We start from the raw sequence: 19,437 nt of genomic DNA, 5'->3' as shown, positions 1-19,437 counted from the left end.
ATGAGATTCAGAACCTTAGACTGCCATATTGCGTGGGAGTTAATTGCCCCTCTAGTTACTACTTGGCCTAACCTCTGGTGTCACGCTCTTAAGGGTTCTAATGATAGATGTTTGTTTGGGTTATTTGTCATAAACAGAAATACTATTATATATTGATGTCTTCTCATGATAGATGTTTGCACATATTTGAAGTTTTTGTTTAAACCGCAATTATACCCTCTAAATACGAATGATCTTAACTAGCCCTTGTATCCAAGCGACTAGACTATAAAAGAAAGTTGATATTTTCTATAAAGATTTTTACTACCAATTCGGACGTAAATTGCTTCCAAAAAAATGTAGGGGTACGTTATGGGGGTAGTTAGCAAACTTACCGAGTTATAGTCTCAGCGTACATCTCTTATAGATATGTTGAAATAAGGTTGAGTAATTATACGCATATGTTGCGTACTTATTTTCATGTTGATTATAGTGTTCATAATTATTTTAATTTCTTATTACAAGGGCACGTAGTAAGACGGTGGTTGTTGCGTACAATGAGAATAATCTCTACATTTCAGCCCGTAATTAGAGAAACTCAAGAGCCTCACCACCATCAAACACCACTAGTGCCTAGGGTTTCGCAGTAGAAACCGACAACAATAGGTTTGGTTGAAGAAGATGGTGCCGAAGAAGAAAGAGATGCAAAGTTAACAAAACATATTTATTACCACAGCTTTGGAGTTGTACCCCTCGCTTATTAAGTTGTGCACCTTTCTTAAGCTTTAATGAGATGACACCTGGATATTACATCACTAGCTAACTCACGGGTTTCATTACTCTCACCAGATGAGTCATAGGGTTTAGTGTTTCATATTTCTCTTCTATGGTACCGTCGTTACCGTCTCTCTCTCTCATGTTTACATTCTCCTTTGCCAAAAACTCCGGCCAAGCGTGCTTTCTGTCTGTCTATGACGGAAGCGAACGTTGGTGCCGGTAAACCGTCGTTGCCGACGGCCGTCTTTGGTAGCGACGGTGGCAGTTGCTGGTTCCATTTTGGAATCCTAGGCGGTGGAGGTAAGACGGTAGTTGTGTTCTTAACTTTGCATCTCTTTCTTCTTCGGCACCATCTTCTTCAACCAAACCTATTGTTGTTGGTTTCTACTGCGAAACCCTAGGCACCGGTGGTGTTTGATGGTGGTGAGGCTCTTGAGTTTCTCTAATTACGGGCTGAATTGTAGAGATTATTCTCATTGTAGTAGCATTTTTTGGTTGTTTATAGCTTCAAGGTTGTGATCGGATATGTTATTGTGGCGGATATGAGGCGGTGGGTTGGGTTTTCAGGGCTAACCTACTACTACCGGGTTCTTTTTGGAAACCCTAGGTAGCAGTGGTGGTATAGTTATTGTGATCAGAACCTTCATCTTCACCCTTGCATGTGTCAACGGTTGTTGTTAATGGCTGGTATATTTTGTTAATGTCATGGTTTTGAAAGTGGTTTATCTGCGTGTACATTATGCTTTATGTGTTGTACTTGAAATTGGTTAAGTTTTATATCAATTGTTGGTATTTTCGATGGGCAATAGTCCGTTGGTTGTTGTTCATTGTTGGTGGTTTTTGGTTTGTTCGTCGTTGTGGTTTCTTTGTTGCCAGCAACTTTTGGGTCGTGTATGGCAACCGCGTATTTGCAACGTATGGGGTTCAAGGTTATGATGAGTCGCGGATTGTTTATATAACTTTGATGTGATGCTCTTATTATGGGTTGAAATGATGAGATTGCATTCATTTTAGTGGCAGATTCTGGTTTTTATGGGTTGAAAGGTGTTCAAGGTTTCTATGATGATGGTTTGCAACCAATCTGAGCTCATCTGACATTTGATGTTATTGTTGCGGCTCCTTTTTTACGAGCTTTATTTTTTTCTACTATACGGAAGGTTGGTTGTACTTTAGCGGTTGTAATTAGTCTGCTTATGTTGTTTGCACATTGTCTTTTGCTATGATGGTACTCCGTTATTTGGAATGGCAATGTATGTTGCAACCATAACGGATATCTTAGCATTCATTTTGTAAATTTAGTTCATTTGTGCTATGATGATGATTTAAAAACCAGACTGAGCACATCAAATGCTTCTAAATTCTGATTAAATTTTGAAGTGAAAAACGTACTATTTATCGATTTATAGCTATGATGAAGTTCGGTTTTAGACGTGACATTGTATGTTGCAGCGGTGATACGACCTGAGCCTCAAGTTGACAATTTAATATTCGTTTATGATATGTGATGATGCTTATGGCTACGATGATGTTCGGTTTACTTTTTAGTCTTTTGACTCCGATTTGACCTTTGGAAGTATGATGGTTATGTTTGTGATTCCACCTTTCACATAGATTTATGGCTATGATGATGTTTGGTTGTTTTTTTTTATATTGCAGGCTAGAATAATGCAAGAGTCATCTTTCTTGGCCTTTTACATCTCTTTAGCAACGAGTATGCATTTGTGTGTATAAACATTGTTGATGTCAAGTTGTGAGCTTAATAAATGGATCTTCCATGAAAGAGACCATTTAAAGGTGTTATTATAATTATGTATTCTACTTCATTGCGGACTTATTAAATTCTCAATATTTGATGTTTACAAGCTATGAATGTTGGACACAATAAAGTTGGTGAGACTGATGAGCCTGCTGTTTATAGCATTAAAGACGACATGGTAACCATTTTAATCATATGTAGATAACGATAAAACTAAAGGCAAATTTGCAATTAGACTCTTGCTTGCAATGTTGGTTGGACAAGCTAATCTTGAGCCTCAAGATGGACTTACTGTTCAAGATTTAAGTATTATTTTTTTGTTGTAGGTAATGTAACGTTTTTCTTTTTTAACGAATGGCACCTTATATGCTTTTTAAAGCTTTTCGAGTGGTACACAATTTGTGTAGGTTTCTTTACTTCTGATTTGGTAATGTCAGTTAGTTGAGAGCTACAAGAACATTGAGCAAGCAATGTGAAACAACCAATCATAAACTTTGAATTACTTTCATTTTTGGCTACGGTTGCGGGGGGTCGAAAAACTAGTTTTATAAGAATTACAAGTGATGCACAACAACTAAAGTCTAAACTAAAAAAAAATCAGCTGTAATAAAATTACAAGCAGAGTATATGAGTTTTTAACTAATATAGGGTGGGAGGAAAAAATATTTACTAAAATGAGTGATTTGAAAACTATTTACCAAAATAGTATTTCCTTAAAACTTTCTCTCTCACTCCTAAGTTTATTGGGGTATCAACCTAATATAATTTATTAATTAACAAATTTAGATATTTTATCCAAAAAAAAATTATCTTGGGTCATAATACTTTATAAAAAATATATTAAATGTTTTCTTAATCTTCTATAGATGATGCTGCTGCCACTTTTTATAAAACGATTTTTAAATACAAATGTCTTTTTTGTCTTTATAAATATTACTTTAGTTTCTTTAAAAAAAATATATTCATTTTATATTTAACTTTTACAAGGTTTTAAATGGCTTTAAAAAAATATTTAAGAAAGGTATTTAGACTAGAAAAAATATCATGATAAAACGATATGTATTATTGTATTTTCTATTAAAAATGCCTTTTTATTAAAATGCTTTTTATGGTATATCCAATTTTTTTCACTTCATTCCATTCAGGTTATCTCTTTTAAGTGGGTTTTTTTTGTTTTGTAAAACGATCCCCACAAGTTATATAAAAAAGTATTGAAAGAAAATGTAAATGTAACAAGAAAAGGTATAAACTATAAATCCATTTAAAAAGGAACGTTATATAAAGAAAAAAAATTATAAAACGAGTCACAATATACATATTATTTTGTAAATAGAATTTGCAACATACTTTTTTTATAACTTTTTAGAATGTAATTTTAATCCAAATAAAGATAAATTTTAATGTACATGTTTATAAAAATATTTTTAAAGAAACTAGAAAAATATTTGTAATGACTAAAAACAATTATGTTTAAAAAGAGATTTAAAAATTTACTGTCACATTTATAGAAGATTAAAAAAACATTTAATATATTTTTAATAAAGATATCATAATCCAACAAAATACTTTTATTATATTTAATTAGAAACATTTTTAACTTCTTTAAATAATTTCTTTTTATTGAATAATCCAATGAATTACGAGACTCTTATTCTCCTCCCGCCCATATACCAAACCAAAATGATAAAAGAGTTTCTCCCGTCCATCTATCAGTCTTATTTCCTCCAGCTCCCTTGTTATTGTAGCAGCTTCGGCCTTTGCCTCATCTAAGGGGTCGGGGGTGGGGTTTAGAAATAGTAAAGTTACTAGTTATGCCTGCCCGGCAGTGAAAAAGCAATCAATCGTACGACCCCTTCAAAGATTTATCTATATTTTCTTTATTTAGTAGAAGAAAGAAAACTGTCAAGCAAGGAACTTGCAGTAAAGAAAGCTATTTTTTTATCTTGATTATAGGCCGTAGTACCTACCCGCTTTCACAGGCTTTTGAGTAAAGATAAATGGCCTTCTAGCACCTCTCCTTTCAGTCGAGTGGCTTCCTAGATAGGGAGTACGAGCGGTAGTAAATGAGAGATGGTTATTAATAAGAATGAATCGGCTAAATGCGATTGCTAGCCTCCCCTTTGTGTTGACCTAGGGGCTTGCCTGCAAGTGGCTTCAAACACTCGCTAAGCCCCTATTGAATAGGGCGTGTAAGTCAACTATCTGTCTCAACAGGGAAAAAGCTCGCTTTAATGAAGAAGGCAGGAGAGGAAGTTAACTAGCTATCTCCCTACAGGGAGTCATACTAACTAGCTCTTCCGTAGGTGCAAAGCCGCTCGCCCTAAATGGAATCCCTTAGTTACGATGCGCCCCAACCCAAGTCCCCACGTCCGCTTTTCTCGGCCCGAAACCCAAGAAGTTGGCTTTTCCAACACAACATTAGGGCCGTCCCCTTCATCCTATACTGACCCCGGCCCGGGCTGGCTTTTTGGGAAGCCCGTCCCCACCGTGCTCACGGCCCGGCTGGCTTTAGAGCTCCGCTTACTACTCATATGATGCGTGGGAAGAAAGAGATTGGTTAGTGTTGGCTTATGCCCCATTGAGTAAGATTGCTCGCTAGTTGCCATCATTTCAATCACTGAAATCTAGAAATTGTTGTACTTGGTCGTTTAAATCAAATCTCTATTTTGGTACAACAAGGAGTTTACTATGGTAAGTGCGGTGAGATTTGTGGAACTAATCATGCCTTTATGCGTGCGCCCGGAAAGATAGGCAGAAAAAAAAAGTAAAGAAATACCTATTTTGGTAAATACTTTTTAAATCACATATTTTGGTAAATAATTTTTTTTCTCGCACCCTGTATCAGTAAAAAACTCTAGAGTATAATTCAATCTTGAGTAAAGTGTCATTTTCGTCCTTGTGGTTTGACAAATAATGCGAATTTAGTCCAAAAAGTTTATTTTTTGCATATTGACCCTCCATGTTTCTCAATTCTTGCCAATTACATCCAAATCACTAACCTCGTTAAATTTAATCTTTAAGTCAGGAGTAGACATGTCTTTTTACTATTTATTTATTATATGAGTAAAGTGCCAAAATCGTCCCTGAGGTTTGGTCATATTTGCGAATTTCGTCCAAAAATATTTTTTTCGCAAGTAGACCCTCGATTTCTCCCAACCGTTGCCAATTTCGTCCAAATTGTTAACTCGGTCTAAATTCAACGTTAACTTATGGGTGTTACTGTCCTTTTACATGTTTGTTTACATTATTGTTATTATGTGTTTGTTTGATGACATATATAACATTTCACGATTCCTATGTTTGAATCCAATATATTATCCGTTTGTTTATTCTTCTTTATTTGTAGTCATATAAGGGGTTTAGTTCAGCGTAATAATAATAACAATGTAAACAAATATGAAAAAGACAGTAACACCCCTGAGTTAACGTTAAATTTAGACCGAGTTAACAAATTAGACGAAATTGGCAACAGTTGGGAAACATCGAGGGTATAATTGCGAAAAAAAATATTTTTGGACGAAATTAGCAAATGTGACCAAACTTCAGGGACGATTTTGGCACTGTACTCATGTAATAAAGAAAGAGTGAAAAGACATGTCTACCCCTGAATTAATGATTCAATTTAACGGAGTTAGTGATTTGGATGTAATTGGCAAGAATTAGGAAACATGGAGGGTCCATATACAAAAAATAAACTTTTTTGACTAAATTCGCATTATTTGCCAAACACAAGAACAAAAATGACACTTTACTCTTCAATCTTTAATATTATTTTAATTACCATTTACACCATTTTTTTAATTTAAAATACTGAAAAGTTGATTTCAATTTCGGCAGAAATGCCGGCACACGCATCGCACGTGACCCATCCTTGCATTTGAAGTCATTGACTCACTGATTTCCCTTCTTCCGTGTGAAACAAACAAACGCCCAAAATCCGCCATTCAACGACACCACAAGTACTCCACCCACCCTATTTCAATTTCTCACACACATGTGTTCGTGTGTATATATAGTTACAGTTCATGATCTCCGGAAACGATGGATCAAGTTCGTACATGTAATTATCAACGGCTAATGCTCCCATTCACATTGCTACTGCTTCTTATCCGTAAGTTCATTTCTCTAAAGCGTGTGGTTTAATCATTATAGTTTAATTAGTGTGTGTTACAAGCAAATTTCGATATCTAAATTGCGGATTATTTGAGAGTGAAATAAGTAGTTTTGAATAAATTGTTTGAAGTTGCTTATTAGAACCAACTTATTAATATTACATTTGGATTGTGCATGGGGATGTAGGGGTATCCGAGTCGTATAGCACCATAGTTGGTTCTAATCTATCGCGATTAAACATTAAGGAGTTTCAATCACCCGGTGAACCTCCTGATTTGGATCAACAGCGTGTTCTTCGCCTACTCGCGCCTTCACCTTTGATGCCGTTTACAAATGTTGGTGTGCCAAAACTTTCAGGTATCTTTGCACCATATTTTAATTTGGTCCTTATGATAATGATCCAAGAAATGGGAAAGTAGATTTAGTTGTTTGATACATCTGATTTGAATCACAAAGTTGACTATTTTGACGCAATTAACTACAAATGAGTTGATTTAGATTATATTTATCTCGAATGAGCCCAATAGGTCAAATGAAGGATTTTGCTAAGATAAATCTAAAATAAATGCATACAACCTTCTAAATAGTTTTATTTATGAAAAAAGTTTAAACTTTCATTTTACTATTTGGATCTTGTAAATGTAATCAACACATCAATTATTTATTTTTAAAAAAATGTTTTAGTCAACCCAATTTGTTTGACGGCACTAACTAATGAACATAACTCATTTTTAAGCTTTTAGCATGATTTTGTTACTCAACCTGTCAGCCAGGTTTGCATCGTTCAATAGATATTTATTGTATTAATTAATATTTGCTTTTTCGCAAACATAAACACCGCACTAAATATATGCAAATATATGCACTAAAAAGGGACTCGTTTTTAAGTTTTAACTAGTCCATCTTGACACATTCACATTTGAACCTTTTGATCACTTACCATCTATTTGAACGTTACATGAGCTGTTTAAACGTTTCAGGAAACTGTCCATTGAACTTTTCAAAAGCCGAAAGCATCATAACCACAACCGCAATTGATTGTTGGGGTCCACTAGCACCATATCTAGCCAATGTAGTATGTTGCTCTCAACTAGATGCCACAATAAACATCCTTATAGCCCAATCTAGTCTCTCTAGCGGAACCCTCACTATTAACGAAACGCACGCCACATATTGCCTCTCAGACATCACACAGCTCTTGGAAGCTCAAGGTTCCTATAACCGACTTCTTGAAATATGCTCGATCAACCCCACAAACCTCACTCTTGCTTCTTGCCCATTGTTAGATCTTAGAGATATTGAAAGTACTTTGAACAATTCTAGAGTTATTGAATCTTGTAAAATAATTGATCCTGTGAAAGAATGCGGTAATAAAGTTTGTGAGAACGCTATAATGGATACTGCGGTGAATATGGCTTCAAAGAATTATGGTGTGCCGGATGTGATCGATGATTGTAAGAAGATTGTGGTTCGTTGGCTCGCGAGTAAACTCGAGCCTTTGAGTGCAAGTAAAGTTTTGAGAGGAATTTCTAGTTGCAAGATTAATAAAGGTAATGTTGTGTCGTAAATATGAAACTTATGCTTTGCATGTTGGTTAATTGCGTAAGAAGGTAACTAACTTTGCTTCGTTTTATATTTTAGATAACTAAAACACTATGTGAACATGAAACTCATGTAAAATACGTGAATCAAAGACTAATGTATATCTATAGGGTTAACGCGAACATGACTTGTTTAACCTAATATTATTATTTTGTTAGATGCTAATACTTAAACTGAGAAATTTACAACCAAAATACAAACTTAATTTGATAAAAAAAACTATAGCTTAAACTATAAAACTTATGATCAATTTTTTTTTAATTTTAAAATTTTGACATAAAATACCCAACTAGTTTATAAAACAAAACTTTAAGATTACATAAAATAAACGGGTTAATTGCACCGCCAATCTTAATGGGCTAAACTAATAGGCCCAATCTTTATAATGACGGCTTTAAAGATAACAAAGTTGACTACTAGATCTAAAATTCGATAGAAATTGGTTACCTTTTTATGCAACTAACCCTATTCAGTGTCCTCTTTTTAGTAATAAAATGTTTCTTTTCGGTCTAGTTTGCCCGCTTGTGTTTCCCGACATGAGCAACGTTTCAAAAGAATGCGGAAAGGAGATTAATAACCAAACAAGTTGTTGTGATGCCTTGGAGCATTACTTTACTCAGTTGCAAGATCAAAGCTTCATTACAAACTTGCAAGCCATAAGTTGTGCTTCTTCTTTAGCTGCTAGCTTGCAAAAGGCTAATGTCACGCTTAATGTTTACAACATTTGTCGTGTAAAGCTCAAAGATTTCTCTCTCCAAGGTTAATTTTCCACGTACCTCCCAACATTTCTTGTGTTTTATGATATGGCTAGACCATTTTAATTAACAGTTTTATAGGTGGTGTTGTTATTGGGGTGTTTTGATGTTGTCAATCATGGATTTGCCTACTTGATATACAACAGTTGGGTCACAAGGTATGTACGATTTTGGAAATAATGCATGTCAGCTTTGAGGTGTCAATTTTGACTCATTTACTTATGAAGGGATCTATTCATGTTGTGTTTTTTCTCTAATGGGTCAAATTGATAAAATAAAATTAAAAATCAATTATTTAATATAAGTTCAGGTTTGTTACACCAAAATGTAAGCGTACTCACCTGTATCATTGTTTGTAACAAACTAAATTTATGTACCAAGAATAATGCTTTTTTGGCAGTTTAATCTAATCTCATATTATCTTTTTATTAGACTCTGGTTGTTTGTTTCCAAGCTTGCCTTTCGATGTGACGTATGATCAAAGTTCAGGAATCGACTTTAAATGCGACCTTAATGACAATGTTGCAGCACCATGGCCACGCACTTCGTCTAATCCAAGTAGGTTTGCTTGTTCGTCTAAAAGTTCAAAATTCATGCATATGCATAATATCATATTTACTCTTTCAAAACTAAAAGTGTCATATTTATCTATGCTAAAGTAAACAAAATTTAATTCGTTACGAATATATGATTTCCACAGGCACAGATCTTCCAGCACTTCCTAAAGCAACATCAGATCAGAAGGGTGAGCTTAGTTCTTAACTTAGAAACTAATTAATTTATTAATTTTGTTATTAATTAATTTTTGATATACCAATATATTTTACAGGGCTGCAGGATAATCTTTTCATTTCAACTTTGTTGATGCTCGCCGTGTTCATTTGATGCTCAAATTAGAGTCATTCCAACACAGTGACATACAACTAGCAGCCTTCAAAGCTAATTTGGGCATGAAACCACGATCGAGTTACCTGGTTCGTTGGGTATGCCTAAGCCTATGTGTATGATGTATTATAGTATTTTTTAAGTGTAAGCAAATAAGCAATTGTCATGTTGTGCATTAAGAACGGCTGTTCAGAGTAAAACTCACAAATGTAAAATAATCATGGGATACAAAAATAAGTTAACAAAATGGACCGTTAAAAAGCCAAAGATTCGGGATAAGGGGAATAGCTTTGTGACTTTACTCGTTATGTTGTTGTGGATTCTTTTATATGCATTTTTTGTGTGAAGGATTGTAAACATTTGTGAAATGGCCGTGAAGATCTCGTGAAATCATTGTGAAAATTTAGGGAACTTTTTGAAAAGTACAAATTGATGAAGAAAATGTTTCGGAAAATCATATCATGTTGCTCTAAATTGTTGATGAGCGTAAAATAATAAATTTTATGAACATTTTTTTAATATAGGTTTTAGATCTTCATGCCTTGTAATAAGCCTAAGATGCTCCATGCACCTTTCACAAATGCACATCATGTTTTTAAGTCTATAGGCACATGTATGCAAACTTTTTCATAAGAAATCAAGGGTACTGTAATCAGAAGGTGTATTGGTTTTTATTAATTATAATTGTCACGTTTTGGTCGGTGATGGTCTTAACTAACGAGATGGTTGCTGACAGTCCCATATTTTAACGTATTTGTTCCCAACGGTCCACAACTAACAGAATCCTAACGTCGTTACTTGCAGGTCGCCGGAAAAATGCATTTGGTAACTAACGGCATTGAGTTTCTAGGTGAAAAATGTGAGTTTTCCAGCCAAAACCGTTTTTCCGGCGGCCTGTAACTAACGACGTTAGAATTCTATTAGTCGGGGACGTTTGGGAACAAATATGATAAAAGGTGGATCACTGTTGGGATTGACCAAGGATTACCAAAAGACAGCATTATAGAGTAGGGATTGACAAATTCAGTATTGGTACCGGTACCGAAATCGGTACCAAAGTTTTAAGTTTCGGTACCGGTACCGGTATTTCCCGATTTTTTACCTTTAGTTTCGGTACTGTCCCGATCCGGTACCAAAAATTAGTGATTTTCGATACCGGGACCGTACCGGAACCGGTCGGTACCGGTACGGTCCCGAATAGAGTCATAACTCTCCCTTTCTCCATAAAATTTAGTTTTTTACTTGACATTCCTTATTTATGTGTCATATTAGAGACAACAATATTCTTCTGTCGAAAATCAGGGCCGGTGGGCAACGGTATAGCCCAAAGCCGAACCAATCCACCGACACACCAAGTTTCAATCTATTTATTTTTATGTTTTTTTCAGATTTGATAAAAACAGAACTTGTACCTGTGTAGTGTAGGTTATATAAAATCATAATAATGCATAAAAGTCTAAGCAACCATGACTATTTCCTCATGCTTTCCTTGCCTTTATTCTTAAACAAACATATTTGATTATTTCCCCATGTATTGATTGCCTTTTATTCTAAAAAAAATATTTATATATTGAGTGGACTCTTAGGCGAATTTATTCTTATCTTACCATAATTATCATTCACCCACACCCACACCCACACCCACACCCACACCCACACCCAAAAAACACACTAATAATCTATAAAGTGTACTTTAGCTTCCTCAACCCCACCTTAAATTCCACCATTAAAACCTAATTTCATGTCTAATCTGTGATGCTTGCTTTTCAATGGGTTCCACTGTACCAGTACTAGTCTTATTATTATTATTATTCCTTATTGTCAACAGTACGTGTGCTTACTCAAAACCACCTGCTTTTGTAAATGTTGGGGCTCTATTTTCCTTTGATTCAGTCATCGGTAAGGCTGCAAAGGCAGCCATGGAAAGAGCTGTTATTGATGTGAATAGGGATTCAAGGATTCTGAATGGCACTCAGATGAGGTTAATCATGGAGGATTCTAATTGCAGTGTCTTCAAGAGCTCAATTGAAGGTATGCATATATAATATAATATATTTGATTAATTATCAAATTATTATGTTAGGTTTAAGTCTTTGATACTTGATGTAGAGTTTTCATTTAGGCTTTTTGATATTAATATTGAGTTTTAATTTGGCCTTTTGGATAGCTCTTTAGAGTTTAGCCCAAGGGACAAGAGTAGAGTTAACTTAGGGCATCAATTATTGGTTTTTTCTGAAGAACAAGATAAGCCACTTTTTTTTAAAGGACGAATTGATATAACTTACCAAAACGTAAACACACAATAATTAATATTGAATAACTCTCAATATTATTTAGAAGAAATATAACTCAAAAACCCCTATTACACATAACTCGTTTTCTGTAGATGAACCCTAACTCGGTTACCGCTCACACGTTCTATAATGTCTAGCCATAACTCGGTTTATATAGTCTAACCTAACTTGTTAGCCAAGACATTACCTATTATAATAACATAACATTTAGGAAACATGTTGTAATTAGGAAACATAACCAACTATGGTCGACTTGCCATTATTGGTCCGTCAAGTTCATCGACTTGTGACTTGGAGTCCGAAATTACGTCCAACAATTTTTCAATATTTGAAATATAAGAAAATGATTAAAATACAATGTTTTATTTCTCTCTTGAAATTAAATGTATATGGACAAATTCCGTTTGTTTGTAAAACCTACACATGTGTAGGTAAATGCTTAAGAATTAAAAGAAAAGCATACGGATAGATTAGTTAATAGTTTCTTTTATTTACATAACATACGCATATGTATGTATAGTTATCTTAAAGAACATGAAGCATTGATATAAAAGTTTAAACTATTTAGGCATGTTCTTTTTGTTCTCGCTATAATTTAGTGTTTTGTAATGATCTAACACTGTGTGTGTGTGTATTTAAATATATAGTTAAACATAGTCATAATGTCAATTTCTTGTTAATTTATGTTATAGCCATATGCACTGTCTTTTGTATTCTCATGTGTCTGCAACTTAAATTTACCGAATAAAGTTTCTCGAAACATTTTATCAGCATTTCAGATGCTCGAGAAAGACGTTGTAGCAATAATCGGGCCACAATCGTCAACTGTAGCTCACATGATATCCCAAATTGCAAACGGTGTTCAAGTACCAATAGTATCATACGCTGCAACAGACCCCACTTTATCTTCCCTCCAATTCCCTTATTTCTTTCGAACCACACAAAGTGATGCGTATCAGATGGCAGCCATGGCTAATTTAATCGACTTTTACGGGTGGAAAGAAGTGATCACAATTTACACGGATGACGAGTACGGAAGGAATGGTGTATTTTCATTAGATGATGAGGTGGAAAAAAGAAAGTCAAAGATTTCATATAAGTTAGCTTTGCCCGTTAATTATAACGTTGATGACATCACTAATGTGCTTAACGGGTCAATCCCACTTGGTCCTCGTGTTTATATCATTCACATTAATCCCGATCCCACATTGAAGTTTTTCCAAGTGGTGAATAAGCTTAATATGACAACTAGTGATTATATATGGTTAACGACTGATTGGCTTTGTACGACTTTATCCTCCTTTACATCAGAAACCATTCGTTTCTAAATATTATCGAGGGCGTTGTTGGTATTTGTCAGCATACTCCACAAGTATTACCGGATGACAATGTCTATGCATCGTATGCGTATGATACTGTGTGGACCGTAGCACACACGATTGACACTTTTCTTAATAAAAACAACAATTTAACGTTTACGATTGTTGGGTCACAATTTGGGAAACTCAAGACTTTTGATGGTGGAAAGCAATTTGTGAAGATATTATCAGAGACAAATTTTAATGGTTTGACAGGTTGGATTCGTTTTGACGGCGATAGAAACTTGGTCCCGTCTGGCTATAAAGTTTTTAACATGGTCAAACTAGCGGTTCGTGATGTGGGTTATTGGTCAAAACACTCGGGTCTGTCGGTCAAACCACCCGAGCTTCTGAAAGTGGATAAAACGAGCTCTTCGGTTTCAAATGATGAACTCGGTGTGATTACTTGGCCCGGAGGGAAAACGGATCGGCCTCGTGGATGGGTTATCGGTGATACTGAATGGCCATTAAGAATTGGGATACCGAAACGAGCTAGTTTTGTTGAATTTGTGACAGAATTAAGTAATCATACGATTGAAGGATATTGTATTGATGTGTTTAAGGAAGCACTTAAGTTAGTTCCTTATGAACTCCCTTATAGATTCGTGCCATTTGGAGATGGTATTACCAACCCAAGTTATGATGAGCTTGTGAAGCTCGTTATGGACGATGTAAGTATAATGTTAATTAAATCTTATTTCATGGCTTCAATATTTACCTGCCCATAATCAATTTTACGTGAGCTGTAAAACTGATTATCTGGTGGTATCAGATTTCCATTTGTTCCACCAAAGTCACTCAAATATTATGCAATTATCAAGTTACTATTGATGTGGCAGATTATAACTTCTTTTTCTTTATTTCTAATGCTAATGTGGATTATATAAATAGTGGCGTGGCATGTTTAATTAAAAAAAATAAATTCGTTTTCTTCATTTTTTAAATTTAGAAAAATAGCCATTTGTTATTTCTTGTTATTTTTTGTTATTCAAACTCAAAAAATAGTTTTTTACTCTTATGTTTCTACTTAAACAGAAAAAAATGTTTTTGGGTCATCTTTTATCTATTAATTTATCAAGCAATAGGAATTCATCAAACACTTAAAAGTTAAAGCATACGAGCATTTGAAGCGCACCTTATTAAAACTAATTAATTAAATTATTTTGTTTATTAACAGACATTTGACGGGGCGGTTGGAGATATTGTAATTGTAACAAACAGAGCTAGGATTGTTGACTACACACAGCCTTATGCTACAACTGGTCTTGTGATAGTGGTTCCTATTAATAATTCAAAAGCAAGTACTTGGGTGTTTCTTAGACCGTTCACTGTAGAAATGTGGTGTGTCACTGCAGCGGCCTTCGTGTTAATTGCTCTTGTTATTTGGCTTCTTGAACACCGTGTTAATGATGATTTTAAGGGCCCGCTTAAGAGACAGCTCGTAACAATTTTCTTGTAAGTTCTTTGTTTATATATTATTTCGACCTGTTTACTTGTAAATATGTCGATTTGACTATTTGGGTTGTTTTTATCTCAAGTTGAGAAAAGAAAAAGTACATTTCACTTTTCGTTCTTGAACTAATGAAATAACAAGAAATATCCTTTATGCTTGCATTTTGTAACAGATTTTGTCCTATCAACTAACGGGCATTAAAGTGTAATTTACTCAAAATATTTTATCATACAAAATTTAATGCCTATTAGTCGAAAGGACAAAATTAATATTAAAAACATAAAACAAAAGTTTGTGTGGCAACCCTTGCCGCATCATTTTGGCCCGCTACCCAACCCACCTGGCATCACCATCTTGCCACTTCTAATATAAGCAATGTGTTGAAATAGTTGAATGATGCTGACCTACAATTATTTGTTTTTCAGGTTCAGTTTCTCGACTCTGTTCAAGAGAAATCGTAAGCGTTACTTAATCTTTAAGTTTTTATGTAAATTGATGGCACGGCATTGGTTATGACATGCTAGTGTTTGCACACACCAGATGCCACATATGCTATAAATGTTTCTTAAAAAATAGTTACAACTTTGAATAGAAATTATCCTTTTTATTATGTTTAATAATTGTATCAAATGGCACTTTGTTACATGTGTAACCTTCATTAGAACATGCATTATCTTTTAATTCTATAAACAATTTATAGTTATCATTATCAGTCGCATGTTAAAATTGCAGAGGAAGATACAATCAGTCCGCTTGCACGATTGGTAATGGTGGTATGGCTATTTGTATTAATGGTAATAACAGCAAGCTACACCGCAAGCTTAACATCCATCCTCACGGTTGAACAGCTTCCATCACCAATCACAGGAATTGATAGTTTAGTGGCTACTCGTTTGCCAATCGGGTATCAAGTTGGGTCATTCGCGTATACTTATTTGGCCGAAAGTCTTTTTGTGCCTAGATCTACCCTTGTTCAACTCGGGTCACCGGATGAATATGAAAAGGCGTTGCGGTTGGGCCCACATAATGGTGGCGTGGCCGCCATTGTTGACGAGCTTCCTTATGTTGAGTTGTTTCTTTTGGATCGGGATGATTTTGCGATTGTTGGTCAACCGTTTACAAGAAGCGGCTGGGGATTTGTAAGTAACTTTCTTAAATTAAAAATTAGGACTTAATGCGTGTAATAGCTAATTGCTTGCAAAGTTTTAGCCTATTTTGGTTTCTTGCTTATAGCATGGTATTTTTTGGGTTGATAACATCAAAATGAAACTTACTTTGACCATTATAACATTTCATGGCATTTAAAAAGATTGGTGCCAAGTCACTAATTTAACTGTCATAAGGGGTCACTTACATACTAGGGGTGTATATGGGTCCGTTTTGGGCTCAAACCGAACCAAAAACCCGAAAATTGGGTTTTTGAAAACCGTTAGGCTTTGGTTTTTGGTTTTATAATGGGCTTGGTTTCAGTTTTTGGATTTTCGAGAACCTTTCGGTTTTTTGGGTATTCAATTTTCACGTGGGTTTGGTTTCGGTTTTATCATTTGGACTTGAAAATTTGTGCTGAGAAAAAAGGCCCAAAATTATGAATTTAGCCCTGAAATTTCATTTCGTTAATTAATAATTAATTAATTATTAAACATTTAAAACTAAAATTTTTGGGCTACACCATTCACTAATTATAAATTTATTTCGGTTCGGTTTGTAGTTGATAGACGAGAAAAGAAATATTTTTTCTAACATACAAATGACAGAAAAGTGCAAATAAGTTACATTTTGGTGTAATTATAATTAACCTTTATTTTTTCTTTTACTTAAATAGCAACCTGCTTTCAGAAAACTAAAATTTATAACAACTTGTGAAAGTAGTTGTTTGCTTTTAACCACCCTTAGCTGATCTGTCAGTTTTTGGATGATCTGTCACCAAATAATCCACATCAGCAAATTATATGTTCATTGTTTTTTTAATCGAATGTTAGGCATTCAAGAGAGACTCGCCTCTTGCGACCACACTATCCTTAGCAATCACGCAACTTTCCGAAAACGGAAAGCTTCAAGAAATCCATGAAAATTGGTTTGGTGAAAAGGGTTGTTCGAGTGGCGTGGGCCGTGAAACCGAGCCTAATCAGCTTCAAATGAGCAGTTTTTATGGTTTATACATGATTTGTGGGATCTTTTCACTCACTGCTTTCGTTCTATTCTTATTACAAACCGTTCGTCAATATATTTATTACAAACAAAAGCAGATGTTAGACGCGAGTTCGCCAACATCATCATCACGAAGGGGTTGCTATGGTGTGCTGTTTAATTTTTGTGAATTTATTGATGATAAAGAAGAGGCCATCAAGAACATGTTCAAGAAAGATGATGGTAATCCACAAGGTTCTCAAACTGTTTAATGTTATTAGATACTAGATTTTATTTTGGATTTGCTACATAAACATAAGTTTGTAAATGTGTGCATGTGTAGGTAGGTCTGGTTGTGTATGGTATATGTATACTTAAAAGAGAAATTTGAATTTTAATATGATATAGTTTCATCAATAATTTATGAAGAAATTTGTTTCGTTCTTTATTATACTTTTATACCAGTTTGATTTATTCATCTTCCGCTTTCATCGACGAATAATTCTGAATCCGTCACTGGCGATGCGCATGAGTTATACCAAATCTAATGAAATTTGTTTTACTTCTCGTGACTCGAATCCACGACCTTTGACTCTGAAAAATTTTTGTCTCAGCCACTTGGCCATCAATCACTAATGAAATTTATTTCCAACTGATGTGTTATATTAAACAATTTGCTACAAATATCCATAACTTCTCATCTTATAACTATAAAGTATACCTATGTGAAATTTAATTTGTAGTAAAATAAAATAATCTTTTTTAACGACTGACAAAGACCAGCCACCCATATATACTTATTGGCAAAATGGCACCTATGCCTACAGTTGTGAGCAACGTTGGTGATTGGGCCCGTCACCAATTTAAAAAAAAAAACCCACCTAACTCATATATAAGAAAAGCCATAAAATTACCCTTGGGCCAAGTGTTTGTAGATAGTGAGAAAATAAATAATTGTCGCTTTGAAAGCGGAAATATAATTATATCTATAATATATATAAACGAAACCCCTAAAATTCTATATATATAAACGAAATCCCTAAAATCCTACGTGTTGCGATATGGTTGCTCCCTCTTTTTATGGAAGCCACCAGATTGCTTGATTTTTAAATGGACGCCTCTCATTGATTTAACCCAAATTCATGGGTATGGGTCTTACCAAAACCAGATAGCTCTTAAACGGGTTATATACTCTCATTAAATTAAAAATTAATCTTACCAATTATTTTATATGAAAATCCAATAAAATAGGGATATACTAAAATTTAATATCTATTTATAATTAATAAATAATTTTATAGTAAAAAACATAAGCGGTTCATGGGTCATCAAATCTAGATAGCTTTTAAACGGGTTATAACATATCATTTTTTTTATGAAACCCTTTAATCATCAAACTTTAAGTACATTATTAGCTTTCATACAATAAAGAAAATTAAAATCCAAAAACTAAATATTAAAAAAATGAAAAATGTAGAACAACCATTCTCTTAAGCCATCAGATTGTTTTTTTTTTTTTTTGTAAATGAAGGTTTCTCAAGCATTTGACCCAAATTCACGGGTAAAGGTCTCGCCAAACCCAGATAGCTCTTAAACGGCTTATAGCATCTCATTATATTAAAAATTAATCTCATCAAATAGTTGATATGAAAATCCTATAAAATAGGAATATACTAATAATTAATATCCTATTTTATTTAAAAAAAGATAAATTTATAACTAAGAAACAATTTTATAATAAATAAAATAAACAGGGTAGTGGGTACCACCAAACCCATATAGCTTTTAAACCGGATTATAACATGTCATTTATTTGTGAAGAAATTTTATTTCAAACCTTAAGTATATTAATTATTAACTTTCTTACAATTAATAAAATTAAAATTCAAATATAAATATATAAATATTAAAAATAAATAATGTAAAACAACCCCATAATATAGGGATAAAATCTAGTTATTATTATACGAAAGGTGGCTACGTTTGTAATAAAATATCGCAATGCGTATTACCTCTGTATAAAATATTAATCTTAAAAGTCACTTGTGAGCATAAAAGTAATATTATGTCACATTATTTTATTTTAAGTGATTTGAAATTAGTTGAGTGTAAATACTCATACTAGATAGGACGAGTCACCAATGCTGTATGAAACACATGTCCCACGTGTAGAAGTATGAACCACATTTAGTCAAGGTGGGCCAGAACTTTGATGGATACGTAAAACATCAATTATCAAAAAGGCAAACAACAATTCGCCACCACTTTAGATATTTTTCCTTTGACGTGTATCTATGTGTATTTGAAATGCTGCGTTGGCTCGGTAACCTAATAATCC

General features: G+C 34.1%; 1 protein-coding gene and 1 pseudogene across 2 annotated transcripts; both read left to right on the top strand.

Annotated features, from left to right (window-relative positions):
- The first annotated feature begins 950 nt into the window (after positions 1 to 950).
- On the top strand, positions 951 to 9,938 carry LOC143602292 (putative GPI-anchored protein At1g61900). The gene is made up of 8 exons (XM_077079458.1): positions 951 to 1,056; positions 6,812 to 6,982; positions 7,606 to 8,175; positions 8,741 to 8,986; positions 9,129 to 9,140; positions 9,415 to 9,540; positions 9,689 to 9,727; positions 9,812 to 9,938. The coding sequence occupies exons 1-8, from the start codon at positions 951 to 953 to the stop codon at positions 9,865 to 9,867; spliced, it is 1,326 nt and encodes a 441-aa protein (XP_076935573.1). The 3' UTR covers positions 9,868 to 9,938.
- A 1,683-nt stretch (positions 9,939 to 11,621) lies between these two features.
- On the top strand, positions 11,622 to 17,447 carry LOC143601435 (glutamate receptor 3.7-like; annotated as a pseudogene). Its single transcript, XR_013147652.1, has 6 exons — positions 11,622 to 11,898; positions 12,933 to 14,190; positions 14,697 to 14,974; positions 15,398 to 15,429; positions 15,705 to 16,111; positions 16,952 to 17,447. The product of XR_013147652.1 is annotated as a glutamate receptor 3.7-like (transcript).
- The last annotated feature ends 1,990 nt before the right edge of the window (positions 17,448 to 19,437 follow it).

This window comes from Bidens hawaiensis, unplaced genomic scaffold, assembly GCF_021521415.1.
Source record: "Bidens hawaiensis isolate Kalapana, Puna unplaced genomic scaffold, B.hawaiensis_p1.1 tig00001960_1, whole genome shotgun sequence".
NCBI classification, from domain to species: domain Eukaryota; kingdom Viridiplantae; phylum Streptophyta; class Magnoliopsida; order Asterales; family Asteraceae; genus Bidens; species Bidens hawaiensis.
The sequence above is the reverse complement of the archived record's forward strand: the minus strand, read 5'-3'. Positions and strand labels throughout refer to the sequence as shown.